This window comes from Mesoplodon densirostris, chromosome 16 (genome assembly GCF_025265405.1).
Source record: "Mesoplodon densirostris isolate mMesDen1 chromosome 16, mMesDen1 primary haplotype, whole genome shotgun sequence".
NCBI classification, from domain to species: domain Eukaryota; kingdom Metazoa; phylum Chordata; class Mammalia; order Artiodactyla; family Ziphiidae; genus Mesoplodon; species Mesoplodon densirostris.
The window spans coordinates 38569175-38595605 of record NC_082676.1 but is presented as its reverse complement, the minus strand read 5'-3'; the positions used below and the strand labels follow the sequence as shown (position 1 = coordinate 38595605).

The 26431-nt window shown below is 56.9% G+C and overlaps 1 protein-coding gene across 8 annotated transcripts in view; it reads right to left on the bottom strand.

Annotated features, from left to right (window-relative positions):
* Positions 1–26431, bottom strand: part of GTF2IRD1 (GTF2I repeat domain containing 1) — a 114327-nt gene that overhangs the window by 50763 nt on the left and 37133 nt on the right. For 6 of the 8 annotated variants that reach the window (XM_060078241.1, XM_060078244.1, XM_060078243.1 and 3 more), the window contains exons 3-14: positions 26018–26159; positions 23020–23175; positions 21031–21214; positions 19911–20221; positions 18744–18833; positions 17252–17335; positions 12372–12555; positions 6817–6842; positions 5785–5893; positions 4875–4912; positions 4354–4434; positions 3662–3751 (exon numbers count right to left, since the gene is read on the bottom strand). In XM_060078241.1, coding sequence (XP_059934224.1) covers positions 3662–3751; positions 4354–4434; positions 4875–4912; positions 5785–5893; positions 6817–6842; positions 12372–12555; positions 17252–17335; positions 18744–18833; positions 19911–20221; positions 21031–21214; positions 23020–23175; positions 26018–26159 — 1495 coding nt within the window. The remainder of the gene's footprint in view (positions 1–3661; positions 3752–4353; positions 4435–4874; positions 4913–5784; positions 5894–6816; positions 6843–12371; positions 12556–17251; positions 17336–18743; positions 18834–19910; positions 20222–21030; positions 21215–23019; positions 23176–26017; positions 26160–26431) is intronic. The other 2 variants (XM_060078245.1, XM_060078246.1) reach the window with 2 other exon arrangements.

The following is a 26431-nucleotide window of genomic DNA, read 5'->3' as shown; positions in this document are numbered from 1 at the left end:
TTAACGTTGGCACGAACATCTCTGTGCAGAAAACAGTTCACATTTCAGACAATTTCCTCGGACCGGGTTCCTGCTGGACGTATGGGGGAGGGGGTGGTGCTGCTCATTTTTATGGCTCTTCAAGCTGACAAATTTCCCTAAAAAGCAATTTGCCCACTTGCATTCTTACCAGCACCAGGTCTGTGCCCATTTCCCCATGTGCTCAGCAAAAGTTCCGTTCAGTTAAAAGGTGCAAGAGATGCCCCTTTGTTCAAGCCCTTGTTTCTCTGTGGCTGCATGTGTTTGTTTCCTGTCTCTCTCTTCTGCTGTGGCAGGTACTGGCATGTACTTACTACTCAGATCCCCTTCAAGGAAGAGCTTGTTGGCCTAGCAGTGGGGAGTGTGGTCAGCGGGCAGCTGCCCCTTCCAGGACTGCCCTTCCAGGGTGGCCCGCATCTCGTGACTGATGGAGGTGGAGGTATAAAGGCCAGGATATCCAGTGCAACTGGGGGCAACTCTAAGGGGCCTTTCTGGCTCCGAGCTCCCCGTGGGGTGGGTGGACGTGTTGCTGCAGCGAGATCATGGCTTGCCTTCTCCCTCGGCCCCCTTGTGCTTCTGCCCCCTCCCTTACAGAGGTGTTGATCCCAAGGGCAGCTCCTAATAAACACCCCACACATTAAACTCCATCTCAGAGACTGGGCGCCAGGGAACACAACCCATGACACACGTCCTGGGGCTGTGAATTTTTCTTGTGCGTTTCAGCTCAGTGTTCTGGTCTGTCAAGGCCATGGGGAACATCATTCTTGGACGGACTGACCATTCCTCCCCACGGATCTGCAAATTGCATAATCTTGCTGCCTAAGGTCCCTTTATCCAACTAACTGACAAATGTTTGAGGAAGGACCAAGCCCTCCAGGACAACAGGGGAAACCTTCCCCATGTGGAGGCTGGGGTCCCCCTGCAGCCCTCCCTTTTTTTGTTTGAAATTCAAATAACTTTTATTTAAATTGAAAACAATACTTAAAAAACTTCATTTAGGGGCTTCCCTGATGGCGCAGTGGTTGAGAGTCCGCCTGCCAATGCAGGGGAGGGGGGTTCGTGCCCCGGTCCGGGAAGATCCCACGTGCCGCAGGGCGGCTGGGCCCGTGAGCCATGGCTGCTGAGCCGCGCGTCCGGAGCCTGTGCTCCGCAATGGGAGAGGCCACAACAGTGAGAGGCCCGCGTACCGCAAAAAAAACAAAACAAAAAAACCAAAAAAACCCTGCATTTAGAGTCAAAACCCTTTTGTTTATAAAAATCATGAGGAGCTTCCACAGCTGGAGGGTCATCTGGAGATCTTGATGTCGTATGAGCCAACTCAGTCCTGTGGATGACCCCACATTGGGTCCCCTCTGATGGCTTGCAGTCGCCCATGTAGAAATCTGTTCCAGAACTGTGCCTGGGACTAACGCATGGTCCGCCTGTTTGCAATTTGGGCAAAACCTCATCCCCAAGTCTATCTCTGTTGTCAGCTCATCTGTGTCCGCTGTGACTTCTCACGTCCTATGCACGTCTTAGGTATTATCCATAGATCACACTCATCCACAGCAGCTCTGAGGACCCTTTATATCTCCTTACTGAACTGGACTCCCAGGTCCTCCTCACTCTTTCCTGTTTTCAGACCATTCTCCCTGACAGAGAAGACGGAAGCAGACGAGGAGCAGAGATAGTCTGCCTTTATTCTGTCACCAATTAACGCAGCACCACCCATCTGGGCCTGTAGGAAACCTTCTTATTTATTTTTCCAGTCACTTGTTTATTTTTGGTAGGGGAAAAGTTAAAAAGTGCAGTAAAGCATACAGAATATTATAACAAACACTCATGGACCTATCAGCCGGAATGAATACACATCAGCATTTTGTCATATTTGCACACGATTTTTAAAAATAAAACATTAGCAATACTATTTTTACATCTCCAAATTTATAGAAATGCTATATTGTCTATATCCTTCTGCACTTGCTTTTCACATTGAACATTACGAGATTTCTTCACACTGTTCATTTAAATACACCTACTATGCTTTTGCACGGTATCCTTAAACAATACCCACCCCTCTCCCCTCCTAAACAAGCCCACACCAGACATCACAGGCAAGGGAAACAAATTCCAGCCGTCTTCCTAAAGTTTCCTGCCCTGGCCCTGCATCCCTTATTACAGAGCCTTCCAAACTCAAATCATCTAAGTACTAATATCGTTTTCTGCCATATCCACAAACCTTCTATAATTTACATACTATTTGTCTTTATAATGATTCACTTAAAAAAAATTTTTTTTTTTTTTTTTTGGCTGTGCCACGGCAGCACGCGGGATCTTAGTTCCCCAACCAGGGATCAAACCTGCACCCCCTGCAGTAGAAGCACAGAGTCTTAACAACTGGACCGCCAGGGAAGTCCTATAATGATTCACTTTTTAAAACAATTAACTATGTGTAATAATTCTTACTTCTTATTATCAATAATAACATCTGTTGAGAATGGTTGGAGCTGAGAGTTGGGCATGTGAGATTCATTAAGCTATTCTTTTCAACTTTGGGTGGTTTTGAACATTTCCAAAATAAACTTTCAAAAACAAAACACACAGAACCCTACCTTCTCCCTGCTGCTATCCACCTGCCCAACCATTCCTCTTGCCTAAATTATCATCAGAGTCTGTTTCTGTCTTTGTCCCCAGACCTTCTGCAGTCTGTTCTCAGCTCCACAGTCAGAGTAAACACTGTTAAAATGTACTCCATTAGCGCCAACCCCGCACTGGTTCCTGTCTCTTCAGAGTTAAGTCGTCAGTCTTTCCTTTGATGTACACAACCCTGCATAACGCACCCACCACCTCCCTTTCCCCACCTCACTCTGTTCCAGCCACCCAGCCTCCTTGCTGTTGCTGAGACATGCTGGGCATAGCCCACCTCAGGGCCTTTGCCTATGCTGCTCCCTCTGCCTGGAAAGTTCTGTCCTGATATCCACACGGCTCCTGCCCGCACCTCCTTCAGGTCTTTGCTCCAATGTCATTTTCTCAGTGAGGTCCTCTCTGACCACTCAGATTCTGTAATAACTACCCCTCCTGCTCCTGATACTTCCCCTCCTGGCTTTGTGTCTCCCTATAGCACTTACCATCATCTGACTTTCTATTTTTCTTTTTCCTTTTTTGGGGGACCGCACTGCACAGCTTGCAGGATCTTAGTTCTCTGACCAGGGATCAAACCTGGGCTCCTGGCAGTGAAAGCCTGGAATCCTAACCACTGGACCACCAGGGAATTCCCCTATTTTTCTTATTGATTTGCTTACTACCTGTCTCCCTGCACTGGGATGTCAGCCCACAAGGGCGGGGACTTTGGTCTGTTGGGTTCACTGCTCTGTCCCCAGCACCTTGCACGGGACCTTGTACATAGTAGGTGCTCAATAAATAGTTATTGAATAAATAAATTTATCCAAATGGGAGCTCCTGGGAAAGACACAGTAACCAGACTTAATATTAACTCAAGGTCTATTGCAAGTTTTCAGAAAGGAACCTGGCTTGGATGGGGGAGCCAGGCATATACTGTTTCTTCCAAGGGGGACAGTCAATACCAAGAGAAGTCTAGAGGCTTCCTGGCCCACCCCTCTCCCTGTTACATCCCAGGGAGGTGGGTCCCCAGCCCATTTCTTACCAGTCAGCATCTCCATCCCATAACCTGAATCTTCCGAGGGCACATGTCCAGGCATCGAGTCTGTCATTTCCTCAGAGGTTGGGGAAGGGTCTGGAGGCAAAACTCCAAATGACAACAGCATCTTCTGTCTGTCCCACCCCATCATGGTCCCTCAGGGACCTCCCAGCTCAGCATGCCCACAGAGCAGGACCCTTAAGGAAGCTGCACCCTGGACTCTGGGAGGGTAGCTGTGCCAGAGGACAGCGGGGACCCAAGGGGCCTGGAGCCTGTGGTTACCCCATACTGAGCCTCCAGATGACAAGTACATGCCCCTCTTCACAGATGTGGAAACTGACGCTCAGAGGGATCCAGGTCTGGAGTCAAACTCAGATCCTCTTACTCCAATGACCTTTTCTTCTCCCCCGCAGCCTCTCAAATCCCAGGGAAGCCAGGCCAGAGAGGTGAAGGCTGGGGGGACCTTTAGGAAGGTCGGAGCTGAGACCTGACCCCCAGCCCAGAGGGCAGATGTGGCTACAGAAAGCACACGCAATGCTGCATGCACCCTTTCACGATCAGACCAGAGAAACAGCGGCCTGGCGACCCCTTCTTGGCCGGGGCAGGTACTCAAGAGACAGAACAGGACAGCCCGGGAGGGGACACGGTGGTGCTCGATCCCTGTACCTTCAGACGGGGGTGGCAGGATCAGCCCTTACCTGGGACAGTGACCTGAATGATATCTAGATCCTCTGGCTCAATTTTGATGGGTCTCAGCCCACCCAGCTCCCCAGAGGTTCCTGTGAGGGGGAAACGAGGAATCTGGTCAAGTGTGGGAGTGAGCTTGGCCGGGCAGGGGAGTCATTCTTGAACATTCTCCTGTCTGTGACTTGTTAGTAGTGCCAGGAAAAGTCATGTCCGCCCTGGTGTCTGAGCTATAGGTAGATACAACGTATAGACCTGGCAACTGAGGCCTGCAGCGCCAAGGATGTGGAGGCAGAGGTGATACCCGAATCCAGGTCTCCCACAAAGCCACCCACATCCCACCTGCCCCTCCCGGCCCCCAGTGAGCTCCCAGCATGCTCTGTGGCCTGGGGGAGGGTCAGGGGACGGGGTGGACGGAGGACATTCATGAATACCCAGGCTCGTGGTCTGAGCCAGCCTCCTCCCCAGAGCTGCTGAGTGGGGCTGGTGGACTCCCTCCCACCCCGGACACGCGCAGTGGGGTCCAGATCCTCACCTGGCCCACAGTCTTCAGAGAGACTGCTTTTGTCCGACCTGTGGGAAGGAAGCCGAGAAATGACATGGCATCAGCCCCAGTTTTCCCCCTCCAAGCAGTCAGGGGCCCACAGTGGCTGCCAATTCAAAATGCGCCCCTGACCACATCTGCTCCCATCCCAGCGGGATCCACGCCCCCACCCCCCCTCCACCGCCAGCAATACTCCCAGTAACCCGTCTCCCGGACAGCAGTCTCCTGGCTGCCCCAGCCGAGCTCCTGATCCGTATCCTGGGGTGACGTGCTGGGCGTCCACCTTGCCCACCAGCTGGGAGCTCCTGAGGCCTGGGACTGGCCAGTCTAGGAGCCCCACCACTTAGTGCAGTGGGGGTTTGATCAGTGCTTGTCGGGGGAACTGAGAGCTGTAGGGACCACCCGCCTGGAGAGGCTTTAGGAGTCTGGGGAGGGGCGTGGGATGGAGGATTCGGTTCATTCATAGAACACTGTCGGGGAGGCCTAGGCTGGACGTGGGGATTCTGGGATAGATGGCCCATCCCTGGCCCCCAGGCACTCAGGGCCTGGGTGGGGGGCACTGGTGAATGGCGACCAGGCTGTAAGCTGAGTGTGAGGCCTTGTGGACATGCAGGGTAGATTCCTGACCTAGTCTGGGTGCCAGGGAAGGCTTTTGAGACTAGATAACGTATGGCTAGATCCCAAGGGGTGACAAGAATCCTCCAGGTGGAAGAAAACTGGTGAAATCTCTGTTCTCCTTCTGGGTCCCTTTAGATTCTCCCTGGCCTACAGTGGGGTGAGGCGCACAGGTGCCTGTGCGGGGTGTCCAGGTGGAGTGAGACGCTGGGCCCAGCATCCTCCAGCCAGCCCTAGGCCTTGCTCCTCCCTGCAGAGCTGGCGTAGAGCTGGGGTGTGGCCTTACCGAGCAGTCCCAGCCAGGTCCAGGACGGCAGCACGGGAGACCTCCGCAGAGATGTCCTCGGGCGGGCTGGCTGGCTCCAGCTTTGTGGGGTCTTTGGTAAACTTGTTCCCTGGGGAGAGAGCCAGGGAGGGGCAGGGCGGTCAAGGCGAAGGTTCTCCAGCCTCCTCTGCCTGCGGGGCACCCAGCAGGGGCCTCTGGAGGAAGCTCCTGGGGGCACCCCTCAGGTATGGTCTTGCTTCTGTCCCTCCTTCTTGTGGCCTCCATGTCCAGCCAAGCCAGGAAGGGATCCAGGGAGAGATGCCTCCCCTGGGATGAGGAATAAGGATGCCGGGGATCTCAGAAGATTGGGCAGGAGGAAGAAGCCAGAAATGGCTGTCCTGACCTCAGGACAGGGGCTATGCTATTGGGGCTGAGGGAGCCCTTGGGAAAGGGACCGAGTCTCTCCCATTCTCTCATTTAGTTATCCCAGGAACCCAGAGGATGGTGCTCTTATCTTTTCACAGATGTGGAAACTGAGGCCCACATGACTGTGCCCAAGGTCCCAAAGCTGGGGGGAGGTAGGGCTGGTATTGGGACTCAGATATGTTGCACCCCAAGATCCGTGCTCCCTTTGCTGCACCTGGCAGAGCCCGCCTCTTCCTCCTGAGAGGCAGACCACCTACTGGTCATGGCCTGGGCACTTCGGTTTGCATCTAGACCCCAGTGCTCACTAGCTAGACTTCAGGGAAAAACCAGAACCCACTTTATAGGACTGTTGAAAACTAAATTAAATTAAAATTAAATACGCTAACAGCTTAGGAGAGTAGCCATCACATGTTAGTATTCAGCAAATGTTAGCTTTATTATTCCCCATCCAGGGCTTCCCATGTCTGGAGGGGATGTCCTGACAGTCTGTCCGTGCCTGGGAGCTGGGGCCCCCGGATACAGAAGCCACACCCAGGCTCCCTCGGGTTCGGTGTGGTGGCAGCTCAAGCACTCTTGGGGGCATCAGCTCGGTGGCTTCAGAACAGACTAGACGGTACCCACACATACCTGTGAAAATTCGCTCATCGAACATCCTGGGGAGAGAGGAGAGATGGGCATGAGAGGGGAGCCGGCCTCCAGGTCCCCTCAGTGACGGTCACTCAAGTCCCACATGCATGGCTGCAGACCTGGGCACTGGGCTGGCCTCACATGGGGGCAGGAGAGGGCACGGTCCAGAACAGCCAGGTATCCCCAAACAACCAGACATCCCAAACCATTTCTCCACAGCCAGGGGAGGCACTGGCCAGCCCCTGTGGGGGTCCCGGAGGGTCCAACCTATTTATCTCAACCACCCAGGTTGGGGGGCGGGGCTTCCTCCGGCCCTGAGCTCTCCTCGGCCACAGCTGGCGGATAACTCACACCCCTTTCCCACCAGGGCTCCGCAGCCTTTACCCACCACCACCTGTGTCTCAGCGACAGGCACGGGGCAGGCCCTGCTCCCAGGAAGCTCTCTGTCGATGGCACAAGCCAGGAGCGTTCCAGATCACAGCCTCACAGCGTGACATGTGGGACCCCTCAGATTTGTCTCAGAAGCCAAGGGGACCCAAGCAGGGAGGGGGTCAGGAAAGACTTCACGGAGTTGGGGATGGCGAGCCCAGGTGGGAGGGCAGAGAGGTTGTCCAGGTAAAGGCACAGGGAGGGCTGGCGGCTCCATCTGGCCGGCTGGAGGCGTCCTGTGGGAGGTGACCAGCCTTCAGTGCTGTGCCCAGGCATGTGGTCTCTACACCGTGGGCAACGGGGAGCCCCCAGGGGGCATGGCACCCTCAGATCACTCCATCATCACACAGAGGATGGCTTGGAGGGGGGATGGCTAGGGGCCCAGGGGCCATTTGGGAACTCCTGAGTCATCCTGATAAGACTCCTGGAAAGCGAGGATGGAGTAAAGGTCAGTGAGGGAGCTGGGATCACCTGGCCGCCTACCTGCAGGGCCGCTGTTCTTTCTGCTCGGCTCCCAGACCCCACCAGGGTGGCTCCCAGCGGGTTGGGGAGCCTCAGGCAGCTGGTCTGGGGGGCCTGCAGTAGAGCCTGCGTGCCATGGAGCGGCTGCACAAGGGGACAGGGCTTTGGCCACTAAACTGGCACCCCCAGAGGCGACATGGGACAAATGAAGTCCCGCTTGTCTGAGTCCAAATACAAGGGGGCCGACAGTGCCCAAGGCGGGCCCAGAGGGAAATTCAAACAGAGGCAAAAAGGTCAGTGACAGAAGGCAGAGGGGGGTTACCAGGGCAGTGAGACCCCAAGCATGGCATCCTGTTCTTATTCTGAGAGGCGCCAGGTTCCCCGACTGTTCCTGTAGGCTCATACTCGTCTGGGTCCCCCAAGGCCGAGAAGCATCCACAGGGGATAATTCTGGAGAAAACTGGCTTCCACTCTGAGGCATGCTTCCTCAGCTCCACCCAGGGACAGGGAGGATCCCAGCATTAACAGCAGGTTTTATTATTTATGGTTATATTTACTTATCAGGGAGCACAACGGAGGGGGTGTGACACCTTGGCCTGCAGTTCCTAGTGGAGTTGGCGGGCGGGGAGGGGGGAGACAGATGACAGGGAGAAAGTCTGATCTGACGTGGCTCCAATGCTGTGACAGACGCCCTCATGGGCTGCCTGGCCTGGAAGGCCCACCCGATGAGCACTGACCAAGGGTCGCTGTTGCACACTGCAGAGTTCTAGGACCCCCTCCAGACACTTTTCCCTCTGAAGTCCTCCCTTAGGTAGAACTGACACATGTGAACTCAGAGCCTCTCGCTCTGGGCTTGTGTCCTGGGGGGAACCGGGGATTTAGGGGTCAGGGCTGGGCATGAGTGGGGGCCCAGGGGCCAGGAAGCCCCCTTCCACTAATAACAAGACCCACAGGCCTTGTCGAGGGGCTTCTCCCTTTTGTCAGGAGAGCACCCTGACCTCCCCCCCACTGCAGACACCTGGGCTGGGGTGGCAACTCCCCCTCCTGGCCGCTTCCTAAGCTCTCTGTTCTCTGACTCCCGTCTGCTAGGACGATCGTAAATGTGATCTCAAATGTCTCCCTGACGAGGCTGGGATGTGCAACAGTGAAAATGCACTGGGGCTCAGAAAGGAGCAGCCTCTGTTCTAAGCACCTTGCTCACATCCATATAGTCTCCCATCAGTACTATGAAGCCTGAACAATCATTAGCCGCATTTTATTTTATTTTATTCTTTAGCCACACAGTGCAGCATGTGGGATCTTAATTCCCCCATCAGGGATCGAACCCATGCCCCCAGCAGTGGCAGCGCAGAGCCCTAACCACTGGACCACCAGGGAATTTGCCTCATTAGCCCCATTTTATAGACGAGGAAAGTAAGGCAGAGCAGTTAAGTAACTTGCCCAAGGACACACAGCTGGAAAACGGTAGGGCCAGGATTCGAACCCAGGTTGTCAGCACGGATAAACTACTTCTCTATACGTGAAGGAGATGAGGTCAAGGGAGAAGACTCGCGTTTATTGAGCATCTATTCCATGCCAGGTATGTTATGTCTACCTCCTCATACTATGTTGAGAAAAACCTGAGGAATAGGGCATCATTGTCCCTATTTTTACAAATGAGGAAACTGAGGCTCAGAAGAGGAGCGCTAGTCAAGGTTATCACGCGCTGTGTGGCTTCAAGCCCAGTCTGCCTGATGCCAAGCCTCCTCCTCCAGGAAGCCCCACAGGCTTGCTGCTCAGATGCCATCGAGTCTACACCTGGAAACATGCTGTTCGATGCTCCCAGGACTCATCACAGGAGTGACCACCCCCCATGACTCGCGGTAGCCCCTGGGGGCAGATGGGGACTGTGCCTGCTGTTTCGTGAAGTCCTCAGTAGAGCTCAGTGAAGGGCTGGGCCTGCAGGAAGCGCCTGGCAAATATTAGTGAAGGATTAAACGACCTACAGTTTGGACAGAAGGAGATGAAGGTCAGCCACAGTGAGGACTCAAATACCACAGTCAGGAATGTAAGGGGTCACTGGGATGCCCTTGCTGCTTTCTGCTCTTCTAGCCTCCTCCCTTGCTACCAGGAGTCAACTGAAGGAAAAGGACTTAGGCAGCAGCAAGAGAGACTTAAGCTAGACAACAGGAGGCACTGCCTGACAGAAGGCCAAATGATTTTGTTTTTGGCCCCGCCACGCCACTCAGTTTGCGGGATGTTCGTTCCCCAGCCAGGGATCGAACCCAGGCCCTCAGCAATGGAAGTGCAGAGTCCTAACCACTGGACCGCCAGGGAATTCCCTCGAATGATTTCAAATTCACCTCCAGAATGATTTATCAAGTGGGACCCCTGGTAGGGGTTGAAGGGGAACAGAGGTGGCTCAGATGTGGTCCCACTGCCACCAGTGATCAGGGTGATGGGGGGCCGGTGGGGACGCGGATGGGGGGAAGAAGCCATCTGCTGCGGGAGGGGGAAATTCTTTCCGACTGAGGACAGGGGAGGGCTTCTAGACAGGATAGTGAGCCTTGAAAGACAGGACAGGTGGGAAGGAGGGCGGGGAGCAGCTCCAGGCAAAGGAAAGGGCTCCAGCGATGGCTGGAGACACGTGAGGAGGCAGGAGTTCAGAGAAACAGGAGGGAAGGCGGAGCGGCACTAAGCTGGGCACGGTGGCTGCTGACAGGCTGGAGTGTGGTACCCTGGGAGCCGCTACACCGGGGCTCACGGAGAGTGTGGGAGCGGGGAAGGGTTCTGAGCAGGAGTGCCCCACAGTCAGAGCTAACTCTCAGAGTCACCTCCCTCGGTGGCAGTGAGATGCCCGCCCAGCTCCCTGGCCACTCTCAGCCTCCACTGCAGGCGGCCCCTCCTCATCCTGGCCCTGGCCTCTAACGTGGGGATCCCAGAGTCCATCTGGGTTCTCTCCACCTCTTCTTTTTTTCTTTCTTTTTTTTTTTTTTGGCCATGCTGCATGGCTTGTGGGATCTTAGTTCCCTGACCAGGAATTGAACCCGGGCCCTCAGCAGGGAAGAGTGGAGTCATAACCACTGGACCACCAGGGAATTGCTCCCTCTCTTCTCTTCTCTATTTCTCTCCTGCCCGTGGCCCCTTCCTGGCCCACGCTGCCAACTCTCAGATTTTTATCTCTAACTCCCAGACCTCCCTCCCGAGCTTCAGACCTCTCAGCTGGGCTTCTGAAAATTCCATCTCCTGATCATCTCCAAGGTGAACTCACTCAGAAACATGGGGTGATCCTTCTTCCCCACTCCCCTCCCCACTTGCACGGTCCACTCACCAGCACACCCCGTCACCACTCAGATTCCATCCCCAACCCAGCCGCTCTCTCCCTGTGCCCACCACGCTGGCCTGGCTCACGGCTGCAGCAGCCTCCTCGCCAGTCTCCTGCTTCTGCTCTCTAGAGTCCGTTCTCCCCCAGAAGCCAGGGGGCCGGGCAGACCCCAGCTCTGGCATCCAGCAACCCTGCAGAGGTCCTTCCCAACGCTCAGAACAACTCCATGCTCTCAGGGTCAATACCACCCTCTTGCACCCCAGCCGTCTGGGCTGCTCACTGAGGTCAATTCTTCTGCCCAAACGCTGCCCCGCTGGGTGCAGGCGGCCCTTCTCAACCTCCCGGCTCTGGCTTAACCAATGGGACCTTCTCTCAGAGGCCCCCAGACCACCCTAAACAGGTCTCCTCACCCACCCACCATTTTTCTCTCTCCTATTACCCTGTTTATTTCCTAAGCTCTAACAAGTTAGATGGCCTGAGTCCAAATTTGGACAAGCACTTTCATCCATCCATCCTTTTATTCCACAGATATGTACTGGCATCTCCCGCATGCCAGGGGCTGCTGTGGGTGCTGGGGATTCAGCCACGAGCCACACAGTCCCTGCTTACAGTCTAGGGCAACAAAGAAGTGGGTGTGTGAACACACTGGGAGCACACCCTCAGCGGGCTCCCAGAATGGATGCCTGGGAAGGGCCCGATGCAGGCAGGGCTGCTGGAGGCAGGGGGCTGGACGGCAAGGCCTCTGGCCCCCTCCCTCTCTAACTATTTAGGAGGAAGCATCCCAGGAAGCCTGGCATTGCCTGGAGATGCCTGCTCGCTGGTGAGTCCGGCCAGCTGTGAGGACAAAGCCCCCTGTGGGAGTTGGGAGACAAGGCTGGGGGGTGGGTGGCAGCAGGCTGGGGGGAAGGGGCTGCAGTTCCAGAGTCCATAGTGCTCCGCCTTCTCCCACCCACCCGCACCTGCACCAGGGAAACTGGCCACCTGGGAGGACAGGAAAGGTGGACAAACTACCAGCAGGCAGGGTAGTCTGACGGGAGGTGCAGAAAGGGAGAGGCTGGCCCAGCCCCACCTGAGCTCAGGTGGGCTCCTCTCTGAAGGGAGGTAAGTACAAAGGCCTCAGGTCTTCTTTAGTGGCAGGAAAACACCTCTAAGAACTTAGCCAGTGCCTACTCGGGTCAGGCACTGTGCCTCCATTTTTCCATTCAATACTCAAAAGAGGCCAGAAGGAGGAGGCCACGTAGCTGTCGGGTTACAGAACCCCTTCATTCCACTCCTGACCCCTGTTGCCTCCCCAGGGCCCTGCCTTGTGCCTTCTGTTGTCCCCTTGCCCAGCCCTGCCCCCCTGGACCCCATCCCCTACCTCTTAATGACAAAGTGGATGCTGTGCCGTTCCTCCAGGATCCGCTTCAGCTTGGGGACCCCGTAGGTGCAGGGGCGCTTGAAGGGGATCTTGTCCGGGATGCCCACGATCTCCACAGCCTCCGGGTCGCAGGCGATCTTCCTGTAGGGGACGGGGACCATGTGGTCCAGGCCCAGGGCTTCCGCTGGAAGGGCAACGGCAAGGCTGAACGCGGGATGGAGGCTGCGGGACATGCAGGGCCCCAGGGCCTGGTCATCACCACCTCCCACCTCCCAGGCACCACTCTGGCCACTCAGCAGCCAGAGGGATCCTCCTGAAACACCAAATACATCACTACTCTCTTAAAAAATGCCCATAGGCTCCCCTCCCACTCGGCGATGGCCAAAGTCCTACAAGGCCCTATGTGACCAGGACCCCATCACCTCTGGCCTTATCTCCATCTTTCACCCCTCTACTTGCTCACCCCAGTCTCTCTGGCCTCCTTGTTGCTTCCCTAACATGCCAAGCACGCACTCATCCCAGGGCCTTTGCACCTGCTCTTCTGTCTACTCAGACACTCTTCTTCCAGATCACCATACCCTTCCCTCCCTCCCTCTCTCCATTCAAGCATCTGCTCAAATGTCACTTCACCAGCCTAAAACAGCCCCCTTTATCCCTCCCTAGCCCACCCTGCTTTGTTTTTCATCCCATATTTATCATAATCTGATGTTACAAACATGTTCATCTGTGCGTTGGTTCACTGTCTGGAACCTAAATAGGGCAGGACACGTAGTAGCTGCTTCCTGCATATTTGGGAGTGAATGAGCGGCTGAGGGAAGCTTCCAGGCTGGAGGTGGACTCTTGGCAAGATGCTTCCAGTTGTACAGGTGTGCCCTTTCCTCCAGGGTGGGGCCCAGCACTCTGCTCACTCGTCAGTGACATGAGACTCCACTGGAAGCTGACAGCTTTGTCAACAGCAGTGTAGACAGAACCCGAGCTCAGGAAGTGGTTACTTGCTCTTTTCCTCCAAACCATTAGGTGCGGTCCTGTGCCATCTCAGTCACTCATACACCCCAGCTCCTCCTTTTCATTCATTCACTCACCAAATACTTCTTGAGCACCTACTATGTGCTTGATGGTACTTTCATGGGGCCCCAAGGCCTGGGAGACGAGGTGAGCTGGGTGTCCCCTTCACTCCTGCCTCTCCCAAGGGTTCCACGTCACCTCACTGCTCCTCAGGCCCCTCCCCATCCTGGCCTGGCTCCTCAGGCCACACCAGGATGTGTCTGTGTTCTGACAAGTGCCAGGCCAGAGCCGGACCCCCTGCAGTCATGCCAGGACCAGGGCAGGGCAGAGTCGCCTGTCTGCGGCCCTCCCTGGGGCACCGCCAAGATTGTTTTTCTGTTGATGCGGCCCAGGTCTGCGCTGGAGGCTTTGGCAGCCAGATCCCACTGTGAAGTCACACTTAGCCCATCGTCTAATTAAACCCTCACCATCTCAGCAGCTGTCAAACCATCTCTTCCCCCAAACCCCAGCATCACCAGCCACCCTGCAGCCCCAGCACTTGAGCAATGGGCTCTTGGCTTCTTCGAGTCTACGTGAATCCACCTCCGCTCGGGTTCATCTGACTTGCTAGGCCTGTCTTTTCAGCCCAGGGCACAAAAGCTCCAGCCCGTCCAGCCTCCAGCTGCTGCCCACTTGGAAGAGGAGGATGGAGCCGCCACGCACAATCCTTAGACCCTGGCGTAATCTCAACCTCCCCCCGGGTGACAGAGACACTGCGGCTTCCTCAAGGCTGGGGCTCCCCCCATGTCTTTTCTGTTTCTTTTTCTCCCCTCTGCACCCCCAGCAACAGCGCTGGCCCACTTGGCCCGGAGCTGGTAGCTGAAAGGGTGGAACCAGGAGCAGGACCGGCTCGTCCTGGGTCTGCAGGATTGTTCAGGCTGCCAAACATCCCCACCCCTGCCACAGGATCCCCCAGTACTCATGGTTGGGGGGCGGGGGGCGGCAGCTTCTCCCCAGGGCAGCTGAAGGGACAGCTCAGAGGGAGCTCTGGCCTGAGGAGGGGCAAGGTCTCAACCACTCCAAGCCCAACACTCCTCCTTGGATTTGGCCATGGTGGTGGGCCCAAGTGCTGACCTCTAGGAAAGGCTCAACATTCTGGAAACATCCAGCACGCACGACAGGCTGGAAGACTGGCAGCTGTCATGCCCGCAGGGGGGCGCAGAACCCACCCAATGTGGACAGAGCCAGCCCTCCCCAGCTCCCCTCTCCCTACTCCCCGTCCTGCTCACACCTGTCTAGGGAGGGAGGGGAGAAACTTGGGTACAGGCAGCCCCCTGCAGTACGGGGCCTCGCTCAGCCCCACCCCAACCAGGATGGCCCAGCCCACCAAACCCACGTGACCAAGTCTCCCAGGCCCCAGAGTGGATCAAAGAATACCTCCTCCATGAAGCCTCCCCTGACTCCCCAAGCCTATCGAGAGACCTCACCTTCCTCTGAGCCATCCTCCCTTTCTGAGGGCCCCCACCCCTGCACGTCACTACATACTAGAACGTACTACTGTACACCATTGCGTGTACTGCAGACCCACCTGCAGTCACTTGGCTGAAGCACCTTGAGACCAGAGTTGGTCTGAGTGCCTGGCACAAGGTAGGGGGCTCAAAACACGATTAGAGGGACTTCCCTGGTGGTGCAGTGGTTAAGAATCTGCCTGCCAATGCAGGGGACACGGGTTCAAGCCCTGATCCGGGCAGATCCCACATGCCACGGAGCAACTAAGCCTGTGCGCCACAACTACTGAGCCTGCGCTCTAGAGCCCGCGAGCCACAACTACTGAGCCCATGTGCCACAACTACTGAAGCCCGTGCACCTAGAGCCTGTGCTCCGCAACAAGAGAAGCCACCACAGTGAGAAGCCCTCGCACCGCAGGGAAGAGTAGCCCCCGCTCGCCGCAACTAGAGAAAGCCCGCGTGCAGCAACGAAGACCCAACTCAGCCAAAACTAAATAAATAAATTTAAAAAAAACCAAAAACGCGATTAGAGGGTTGGAAACATCCCCCACTCCTGGGGGGGGACGGGGCTGGAGGCTGAGCTCATCACCAATGGCCAGTGGTTAAATCAATCACACCTACTTAATGCAACCTCTGTAGAAACTCTAACCGAAGGGGTTCAGAGAGCTTCCATGTGCCAGGAGGCTGGTGCACCCTAGACTCCACGAGGACAGAAGCTCCTGTGCTCAAGACCCTTCCGGACCTTTCACCATGTACCTCTTCATCTGGCTGTTCATCTGTATCCTTTGCAATAAACAGGTCAACAGAAGCCAAGTGTTTCCTCCCTCAGTTCTGTGAGCCATTATGGAAAACTGCCGACCCCACGGAGGGGGGGTTCCTGGGAGCCACGGGTGTGCAGCCAAATTGGATGGAAGTGTGGGTACCCTGGGGACCCACTACTTGTGACTGGCATCTGAAGTGGGGTGCTGTCTTGGGAGACTGAGCCCTTAACCTGGGGAGGGGTCTGTGTAACTCCGGGGAGTTAGGGTCAGAATTGAATCGAGTTGTAGGGCCCCCAGCTGGTGGCCACAGAGAACTGGAGGGTTGCGTGGCGTGGAAAACCCACACTTCTGCTGTCAGAAGTGTTGTGAGTAGAGAAAGAGGGTTTTTTGTAGCCAAGCAGGAGGGGAGGGAGGGCAGGGAGGGCAGTGAAGCCCTACCCCAGCAGGTCTGGTCTGGTCATGGTGAGAAGGCCAAGGTTAGGCAGGGAGACTGGCCATCTCCAGGGCATCCGGAAAGCGTCCGTGGACTCCCAGGGCAGTGCTCTCCCCTGACCCGCACATGTAGGTGGCCCAGGACCCTCCTCTCTGTCCCTGCAGCTCTGGGTGGTGCCCCTCACCCCAGCCCCCTCCCTTGGTCCGATCATGCAGAGGGACTTCCCCAGAGAGGGGTTGCGCGATTCAAGTGGGGTTCAATGACATCACGCCTGCGTGCTGAGTGATCTGTGGGTACCTGCATCATCTCCGCAGTGACTGAGAGCCACCCACCCTGGCCAGAGCCACGCTGCGCCTGACCATTGAGCGGAGCTTATAGACGGAGCGCAACAGAGGCTGAGCGAATAAGTGAGAGTGAGCGAGGACTGCTGAGGGGACAAAGGAGACCAGGTGTGGGAGGACACTCAGGGGTCCCAGGACCCAGAGGGGGAAGGGCTTACAGGTCCGTCTGGTCCAGCCCCTGCCGTCTAGCCAATGAGTGGCCACACTTTGCACTTGGCTGAAGCTCTACCACATGGAGGGCACCCCTGCCCCAGTTACCACCTGTGTCTGCTGCCCAGAGTGCAATGAGCCGACACGTGCTCTGAGCTCGGCTCTGTCCTGGGTGCTGGGGGCACAGAGGGGCCAGTGCTGTCTTGGCTTTCAGGGGTACAGATACAGACAAGGCGCATCAAGTGTGCGACATGGAACAGAGAGGAAACCATCAGAGCTTTAAGGGCTGAGTCTTGAACAGGTAGGAGTCTGCCCGCAATACGTGCAAAGGGCACGCTGAGCAGGGGGCACGGCACAGGCAAAGGTGAGGAGGCAGGAGACAGGGTGGCGCATGGGGGACTTGCAGGCACAAGAGGCCAAAAGCCGTTTTCCCGAATGGTCGCCACCGCCCCACCAAGCGGCCCGCCTCCCACAGGTGAGCCAAGGTCTGGGGCTTTGCCGTCAGTCCCGCCCCCTGGAGAATCTGGAAAGGAAATATTGACACAACCACCCCCTACCCAGACAGGAGATGACATTTGTGTTGACAGCGCGTGGTGCCAGCATATGGCTTCCACCGTCATGTTGGGGAACACGAGTGATTGCCACATAATGAGATGCTCAGTGCGCTGCTGGGGCCACACCACGGGCCGCGCCGCCCACTCACCATATCTGCTGTTAAACAGGATCTGCACACACTCCCGGAGCGTGTTGATGTCCTCGGTTTCTTTTATGAAGGCGTCCCACTTCTCTATCAAAACACAGGAGGTACAAGTGAGGGCCCGTTGGAGCAGGGACCCCATGGCTTGGCTGCCTCTTGCCTCTCTGTCCACCCCCATGGCAGCAGATATTGTGCAGGCTCAGCCAGTCCATCCTGGGCCTCTCCTGAGTCTTGACCTTGAAAAACTAACCCTCATGCCTTGTGCACCCAGGGTCTCACCCAGCTTTGGCCCTGTTGGAGTCCCTCGAACCCTCAGCCCTGCTGGCCTCTCCCATAAAACCAAAGCCTCTGCTTCAATTTAATATTAATAACTAGAGCGATCATTTGGTTCATTAAAATTATAAAAGGAACATATTTAATTTATTAAGTACTTATCTGTGCTAAGTACTTAATATTTATAATATCCTAGTTAATCCCCCAGGACAATGTGCGGAAATAGATATTATTCCCATTTTGCAGATGGGAAAACTGAGGCTCAGAGAAGCTGAGTAACTTGCCTGAGATCACCCAGCTAGTACCTGGTGAGATTCTATCTCTGCTTGTATCTCTTGCCCACCACGGCCTCCCACAATGCTGTTCTGCCTGGACATCCAGGTCCCCTCCCTGCCCGGGATGTATCTTGTTTGTGGCAGTGTTGGTCTCCATTCTGATCCCAGGAAACTAGGTTTCTTAAAGAACCTTTCACTGAAGGTGAGGCTGAGACCTCCACAAGGCAAAGTTGCTGGAAAGTCTCACTACATCCCTTTTTGGTACAAATGAATCCCAAACCTTCTGGTTCTCTGTACTTTTAAAATCTCTCTACATATTTTTTTGACCCTTGTTCCTTCATGAGGTGGAGTTTAATTCCTCTCTCTCCCTTGGGTATGAACTGGACCAAGTTCCTGACTTCTAATGGGTAGGGTATGGCAGAAGTGACAGTGATTTCTGAGGCTGGGTCATAAAAGACGTGGTTCCTTCCTTACTCTCTCTCAGATCACTAGCTCTAGGAAACCAGTCACCACGTTGTGAGGACACTCAAGCAGCCCTGAAGAGGCCCAGGTAGTAAGAAATAGGTATCCTGCCAACAGCCACATGGGTGAGCTGGAAGTGGATCCTCCAGCCCCAATCAAGCCTTCAGATGATCACAGCCCCCGCTGACATCCTGAGAAATTCTAAGCCAGGACCACCTAGCTAAGCTGCTCCTGAATTCTGACCCACAGAAACCGTAAGGTATAAATGCTTGTCATTTTAAGCTACGTTTGGGGGCAATTTGGCATGAAGCAATATGTAACTATTATATATTGGCTTTACTCTGGTTTCACTCACAAGTCCCTTGTGCGGTGCTGTTCCTCCTTTCTCTCACAAAGACCCAGTGGACACACATCCATTTCAGTAATAAGCACCACCCCAGTCCTGGATCCCCACTCTGGTCAGGGTGCTGCCACGGGCACTGTCCTACCTGACTTGTCATGGACGATGGAGAAGAGGATGCGCTTAGAGGCATGGACGTTCTGAATGAGAGGACCGCCAGGCCCAGTGGGCTTCTGTCCTGGACAAGGGAGCGGAAAGGTACAGGTTCCAGGTGGGCCCCAAGAGGGGTTCCCCAGATCTGGCCTGAGTGCGCGGGCTGGGGCTCTGGGGTAACAGTCTCCCCAGGGAGAACCCAGGACTGAGCCCTGTGATCATGAACTCAAGGCAAGTTCCCTGACCAGAGGCCTGAGACATCCTTTAGCAGAGTGTGCTCTCCGAATGGCAGATCGGGGAGGGCAGGACGTCCCAGGTCACATTTTACAGATGGGGACACTTGTTTCAGGCACATAAGTCCCATCCTCCTGCTCAGCCCTCATGGCTGTGGAGGGGAGGGGGTGTCCTTTTTTCTCCTTCTCATAATAACAATAACAGTTAAGTATAACTTATAAGCACCTACTCTGTGCCAAGCACTGGACTCGGTGCTTTAATACAGAGGTTCTCAAACTTGAGCACCCGTCAGAAACACTTGGTGGACTCGTCAGTTTGCAGGCAGCTGGGGCTCACCCCGCCCCCAAAATGCCAGATTCAGCAGGGCTGTGGCTGGGCCTGAGAATGTGCATTTCTAACGTGCTCTGTCATTTCATCATGATAACAGCCCAGCGAGACAGGTACTATTGGCATCTCCATTTTACGGATGAGGAAACTGAGGCTCAAAGAGGTAGAGATTTGCCCTGGGACACATAGCCATTCAGTAGAGGGGCCAAAATATGGACACAGGTCTTTCTCATGCCCGGCTGTTCTTTTTCTTCTGTTTCCAGTACCCCTAATCCACGCTGGGTGGAGGTAGTAGGTGCTCATTAAATGCATGTACCTGATTAGCATGTCTATTCTCTCCCTCCATAGACTCCCCTGGGAGTCCTTTCGGGCATCTCTTGGCCCCAGGCCAAGGATACTGTTCCCAGATGACTGGGCAGAGGCCCGGGGTCTGACTAAGTCCGAGCTACCACGCCTTCTGTCCCGCCTCAGCTCCTTGCTCCGACGTGCCCCCTGCAGCCCTGAGCACCCCGATCTGCCCTGGGAAGCTTCTCCTGCATGAGTGACCTCTGTCCCATGCCCCCACCCCCTCCCAGACTCGGGAGTCCCAGCAGCAGCTTACCACAGCAGTCTGGGAAGTCTTGGGCAGCGGGGGCCTTGGGCTCAGGCCCGGGCCGGCCGAGGCCCAGGTCACTGGAGGCAAGAGGGCAGGCGGGTGCCTCCTGCTTGAGCTCCCGCACGGTGTGGTTGGCAAGGGTGGTGCTGTACAGGAAGCTGGCCACGGATGAGGAGGTGGCGGTTGGGGGCAGGTCCTGGGGTGGCCCCTTGGGGGCCTGGCCGTGCAGACCACAGTCCCGAGACCCCTTGGCTATCAGGGAGATGCCATTCAACTCCACCAGTGCCTTCGAGTCCCGCCCACCATCCTCGAGCGGCCTGGGTGAAGGAAAGGACACGTGACAGCTTCATCCACCTGTCCCACCAGGGGTATGTCTTCCCTGAGACCTCCCTCTGCAGAACACGACAGGCCGTGCAGTATGCAGGACCAGTCCCCATTTTACAGGTCGGGGTGCGGGCCCGGGTGGGGGTGTGACAAGCCCAGGGCCACACGGCTGGGCCACCCGAGGACCTGGGCCCTGCCCCTTGGCCTCTGTGCCCCGTCTCCACCAATCACGTCCTTTCAGCTACAGCTGATCGTCTCGCACCTCCTAAGGCATCGCTCGTGCGCTGGCCGTGGTGCCCGAGCCCTGACGGGCCACGTTCAGCCCTCAGGCTGCTTCCTGGCTGCCCCGGAGATCGGTACCCTCCCCGGCCCAGCCTCCATGACCTCATGGCCCGTCAGTCCCTAATGGAGTCCTCGGCTGACAACCCAAGCAAGCACCCACGATGTGGCTTCCCGCCTCCACGCTTTTGCACGGGCTGTTCCTGATACCTGGAGGGCTGCTGGTGCTATTTCTTCCCCAACCAAGCCTCTCTGCAACACAGAAGTCTCCCGGGAAAGACTTCCATGACTCCACACCTGGCTCAGAGCATGCTCTGTGACTGAGTTTCTGCCTCACCTCTGCCATCGGACCTGGAGCTCTTACACCAGGGTCCCCTGTGGGAGTCTGAAGTCCCCTCCCCTCAGGCAGGACAAGCGGCCACAAGCGGCTGAGCCCGCACGGAAGCAGGTCATCGCCCGGCCTGGCCCCCGGGGTCCAGCCACCAGGGCCCCGGGCCGCTCCCAGGCGGGCTGCCTCACTCACCTCTTGAGCTTGAAGCGGATCCGGTGGCTGTGCTCCAGGATGGCCATGAGGGCCTTGGGGTCGTACTCCGCCGGCCTCCGGAAGGCCAGGCCCTCAGGCAGCCCCTGCACAGCCAGCAGCCCCGGCTCCCGGAGCAGCCTCTCGTAGGGCAGCGGCACCACGCTGGCCCGGCCCAGGGCCTCGCCTGTGGGAGGGGTCGAGGAGGGGGCCTAGTATGAGACGGCAGCTAGGCCGTGGTGAGGACCGGGCGCACCCTGGAGCTGGGGCTGTGCTGAGTGACGCCCTGTGGTGCCGGATCCCCAGCAAACAGGACCCCAGAGGCCCCTTCACTGCAAACTTCCCACAGAATAAGCCCCTGCCTGCGGTGAGGGGGGCGGCAGGGGCTGTGGACAGGGGCCTGTGGCCTGCACCTGAGGGCTGGGGCTGCCCCATCGAGGGGGTTCCCTGCTTCCCCTGCCATTCTCCTCTCCGGGCATCTGGGTGGAGGGGAAAGCAGGCGCCGGGGCTGCGAGCAGGGGGTGAGGAGAGAGGGGTGAGGGAGAGAAACTGCAAGAAAACAGCCACAGGAAGGAAGAGAAAAGGAAAATGAGAGAAAGGAGGGCAGGTAAGGAAGAGAGGAATGGAGAGGAAGCAGAAGAGAGAGAAGAGACAGGATGAGAAGCTGCTGAGCACGTGGGAAGGGGGGAGGGGAGGGAGGGCCGAGAGTCTGGGCTCACAGACGTCTGCTGCTTCCCACCTGGAGCCAGAAGGAAGCCCCTCCCCTCATAATCACCTCTGATTCTGCCCGAGGCAGGCAAGGGGGGTGAGCAGGGCTGCAGGGGGCTCTGGGCGTGAACCCTGCATCTGGCAAAAGCGTCTGCAGTGGCACAGCCAACCATGCGTGACAAGTCCTCCCGTCCCTGGGGCCAGCATGCCCACCAGGGCCTCCGGGCCCCCTACCCCTCTTGGCCTCCTCCTGACATCTAGACAACGGCAGGAGTCCCCCACACCCCACCCCGACCTTTGCTCCACAGAACCAAAGGCTGCGGTAGGGAAAGGAATAAAGCAAATTAGAAATCATGGGATGGGACCCTTAGGGACAAAAGGGACCCGCATGAGGTCACCCAGGGAGTGTGAAGGTCACCACTGGGCCAGAGACTCTGCAACCTGACACTTCCCAAGGGAGACCAGGCCTGCCTGTCCCCTCCCCTCTTCCCCCCAAAGGAAGCACTTGGCTGGGCAGTTAGCCTTCACTCAGTCATTCAACAAACACCCTCTGAGCACCCGCTGTTGCTGGGCTCTGAAGTGCAGGCTAGGAACAGCAGAAAGAGAAGATACAGTCCCTGATCCTGGAAAGCAACTGGGCGAGTGAGGGCACAGGGCACAGTGGGTGCCCAGAGGAGGCCTTAACCCAGTGCAGAGCTGGGGGCTTCCTGGAGCTGAGCCTTAGAGAGCAATGCGGCGTCCACCAGACAAAGGAGGGGAAGGTTGGCCCAAAGGTCACAGCAGGTGTGAAATGAAGCCAGAACGAGCCGGAGAATAGGAGGTGGGTCAGCATGGCTGGAGGGGGCTGGGGACGGGCCATGGTAGGGTCTGATGCCACGCCCAGGGTGACAGGGAGCCCGAGTAGGCAGTGGAGGGAAGAGCTTTGTGGTCAGACTTGTGCTTCGGAAAGATGCCCTTGGTCACAGGGCAGGTGGGGACAGCAGGGAGCTGGGCTGGTGGCGAGGACACCAGGGTAAGCCTGGGGCCTCTTCCAGGCACGAGGGAGCAGTGAGCAGCGCAAGGGCAGGGGTGGTAGGGATGGTGGCTCAGGGAACAGGGCTGGGACGAAAGATCCACGCCTGGGGATGCAGAATGAGGGAGGGCTGGGGGTGGGGAGAGAAGGAACCCACGCCTTGAGGTTCTGCCCAGGGCCTGTAGTGGGGCAGGAGGGGGCCTCCTCCTCTGGGCAGGGCCGGGGGCTCCCACCCGCCTGGGGGCCCCAAATGGAATGAGGAAGGATCTTACTATAAAGAACATCAAACACCTCCTCTACCATCTTCCGCAGAAGGTACACGTCCGAGCCATGGTCCAGGGCAGACCGTGGGATGTTCCGGCTGCCACCCTCACCCCGAGGCACCTTCTTGGGGTGCTCTGCCTCCGGCTCCTTCCACGGGGGCCCTCCTGTGGGACACAGAGCATGCGGGGCCATGGTGAGTACTCATCACACCGCCAGCCCAGTGAGCTGGGACGTCCCTGCCCTGTGCTAAGCCCTGTAGCTGGGCACCCAACACGGAGTGCAAGTGGATGAATGAAGGAAGAATAAATGGGTGAGTGAGCCCCGCCCCAACCGCCCTGCCTAGGGCCAGGGCTGCTTACCTCAGGGTTCCCAGTGCCCAGCAGAGGGCATTCATCCCTGCTCACCTCTAACTCGCTGTGTGACCTTACACAAGTCCCCTCTCTCTCTGGGCCTCAGTCTGTGAGCTCTCATGAGAGACCAGATGGGCTGGCTCAGAACTGGGGTTCAACGAATGTCTGTTCCATCACCTATTTCTTTTTTCTTTTCTTTTTAAAATATTTATTTATTTATTATTTATTTACTTTGGCTGTGCCGGGTCTTAGTTGCAGCATGTGGACTCTTAGTTGCGGCATGCAGACGTCTTAGCTGCGGCATGCATGCGGGATCTAGTTCCCCAAACAAGGGATCAAACCCGGGCCCCCTGCACTGGGAGCATGGAGTCTTAGCCACTGGACCACCAGGGAAGTCCCCCATCACCTATTTCTGAATTAACCAGTTGAGGCCCTAGTTTTCTGCTCTGCCAAATGGGGAGACGATGGGGACCCCACCAGGAGGCTGAGGGTCTGGGAAGAGGCAGGTTCATGCCAGGCTGGGCCAGCGTGGGGGCCTGGGAGTGTCAGTGGATCCCTGGGCTGGGAAGATGCTAGGCACTGCACTGGAAAGGGGATGAGAAGAGGGCTTGGGGGCCCCCCTCCCAGCTTGGAGTGTGCTCTCCTCCAGGACCTGAGAAGCTTGAAATAGACCAGCCAAGTTCCCGGTGCTATAAATAGCAGCTCTGCCTGGCTCTGGGAAGCCAGGTGCACCTTCCCCAGGCCCCAGTCTGGCTCCCAGCCTGGCCATCTAGGGCCACAGGACTCTGCCACTGCCCACCCTACACCGGTCCAGCCCCCTGCCCAAACTTGGAGAGGGTACAGGTTTTGAGGGCCGGGTGGGAGAGGGGCTGGCTGGGGAAGTGGCTGGACCCCAGTAATGATACGCTCCGGCACGGTGGGGACAGCCTTCCCAGAAATGGCTGATCCCAGGGTCGAGGCCCAGGCGGGGGTTGGGTAATGGAAATGCTAATAACGGTGAGAAAAACAACAGCTGGCGTTTAGTGAGTGTGAACTAAGTGCCAGGCATTGTTCTAAGTGCTCACCATGTATTAATTCGTTTAATCCTCAGATCGACCCAGGAGAGGGTAGCGCTGTCCTCCCCTTTCACAGATGAGGAGGCTGAGGCCCAGCAGGCAGCAGCTGGCAGAGCCAGGATGTGGCCCCAGGTGTCTGAATCTAGGGCCTGCTCTTAACCCCAAGATCTCTGAGTCCCAACTTCTGGGCTAGAATGCCCGCCCAGGCTCTAACCCCATAGGACTTAATCCACCATGAAGGGGAAGCTGACCTGCCTCGGGAGCTCACCGCCAAGCTGGGGCATAGGCGTGGATGGAAGTTTAGGGCACAGGAAGCTGCAAGCGGTGGGGGGCAGTCAAGCATGGGCGCTGGGGCGGAGGGGCACCGATGGGGCCAGTGGCGGGAGGGATGTCAGTCTGGAGGCTGGGGAGGCATCTGCCAGGCAGAGGGGAGGAGTGAGGGCCTTCCAGGTGGGGAACAGCAGGGACAAAAGGCAGTGGTGAGCAGGGACACACAGAGCCGGGGAACGTGCACTTTAGCACAGTGCAGCCTGGTGAGCACCAGGGATGCTGGGAGGAGAGAATGCAGAGGCCAGGGCTGCTTATGAGGGGCCCTGAAGGCCTAGGTAGCATTGAAGAGTTGGGGGCTTCAGAACGACCCCTCTGCCTTGGGGCTCCCAGCTCCCAGCTCTGAGTGCTGGTGCTGGTTTCTTCCAGGAGCGACCAGGACTCCTTGGCAGGGGTCCCGGGGGTGCCCATGCTGCATCCCTTGTTTTTTTTTTTTTTTTGGCTGCGCCACGTGGCATGTGGGATCTTAGTTCCCTAACCAGGGCTTGAACCCGCGTCCCCTGCATTGGAAGCGTGGAGTCTCAATCACTGGACCTCCAGGGAACTCCCTGCATCCCCCCTGTTTTGAAGGGGTGCAGCCAAAAGAGCAAACTCCACCTCCATCACTCGTCAGCTGTGTGTCCCCTGGTTACACTCACTGCATCTCATTTTCTCATTTGTAAACCGGTGATGACTGTTTCCCGAGCCTGCTGGGAACAGTAAACAGCACCAGCACGTGGCCCAGCCCGCGGCTCTATTTATCACATCATCCCTAACTGTTCCCGTTTCTAGAGCATTTCCTACGTGCCGGACAAGTCCTCAGTCACTTCATCCCCACGGGCCACCAGGAGGCGGCTCCAAGATTCTGCTACTGTAACAGGGTCAGTGCCAGCCTCTGACGTCAGGGTAAGTGAGTTAGTGCTTAAAGGGTGTCGCACACAACAGGCGCTCACTAAGTATTAGCTGAGCACGTGCACTCGGTCCCTGCATCAGGGACGCACAGCAACTGGGCCACAGCACTGGGCCTCAGTGTCCCCTTCTGTCCATGAGCACATGGAGGCAGCTGGATCTGGCCTGCCCGGAGCCTCTATCGGCCGAGGGGCTACTGTGTGACTCCAACAAAAACTGTGGCCACCCCTGATAACGCGACATTGGGAAGCTTGCACCAGCCCCTCCTGCCCAGTGCCTCCTCCCACACAGGGCCACCCGGTGTTGCTCCAGGGACGCAGCAATGCGCCAGAGCTCCTCCCCTCAGGGACAGTGGGGACTGGCCCTCTGGAGCCCCGGGTACTCACGGCAGAACCTGAGGAAGTCTGATTGCAGCTCCTTGCGTGCGTTCAGGAACATCCTCCCCTTCTCGGTGCCGACCACGAAGGCGCTCTCATCATGCACAGCGACACAGGCCACTTCTGCGTTCAGCTTGGAGAGTGCTGAGCACTGCAGGGGGAGCAGGGATGTGAGCCGGGGGAAGGACCCCAACTCCGGACACCCCCAGTGCCAGCTTTGGGGGGTGGGAGGTGAGCTCCCCGCTGCCCGAGATCCCACCAGGGGCTCCAGGGAGAGGTCACCGTCCCAACGTTCTGGGTCTTAGACTGCAGTGGGAATGAATGAACGACACCCACAGAGCTTGGCCAAGGTCAGGGGAAGAAGACAAGGTTACAGGGGCTGGAGGAGGACAAAGGCACACGTGGCCTGTGCCCCTTCCTCCT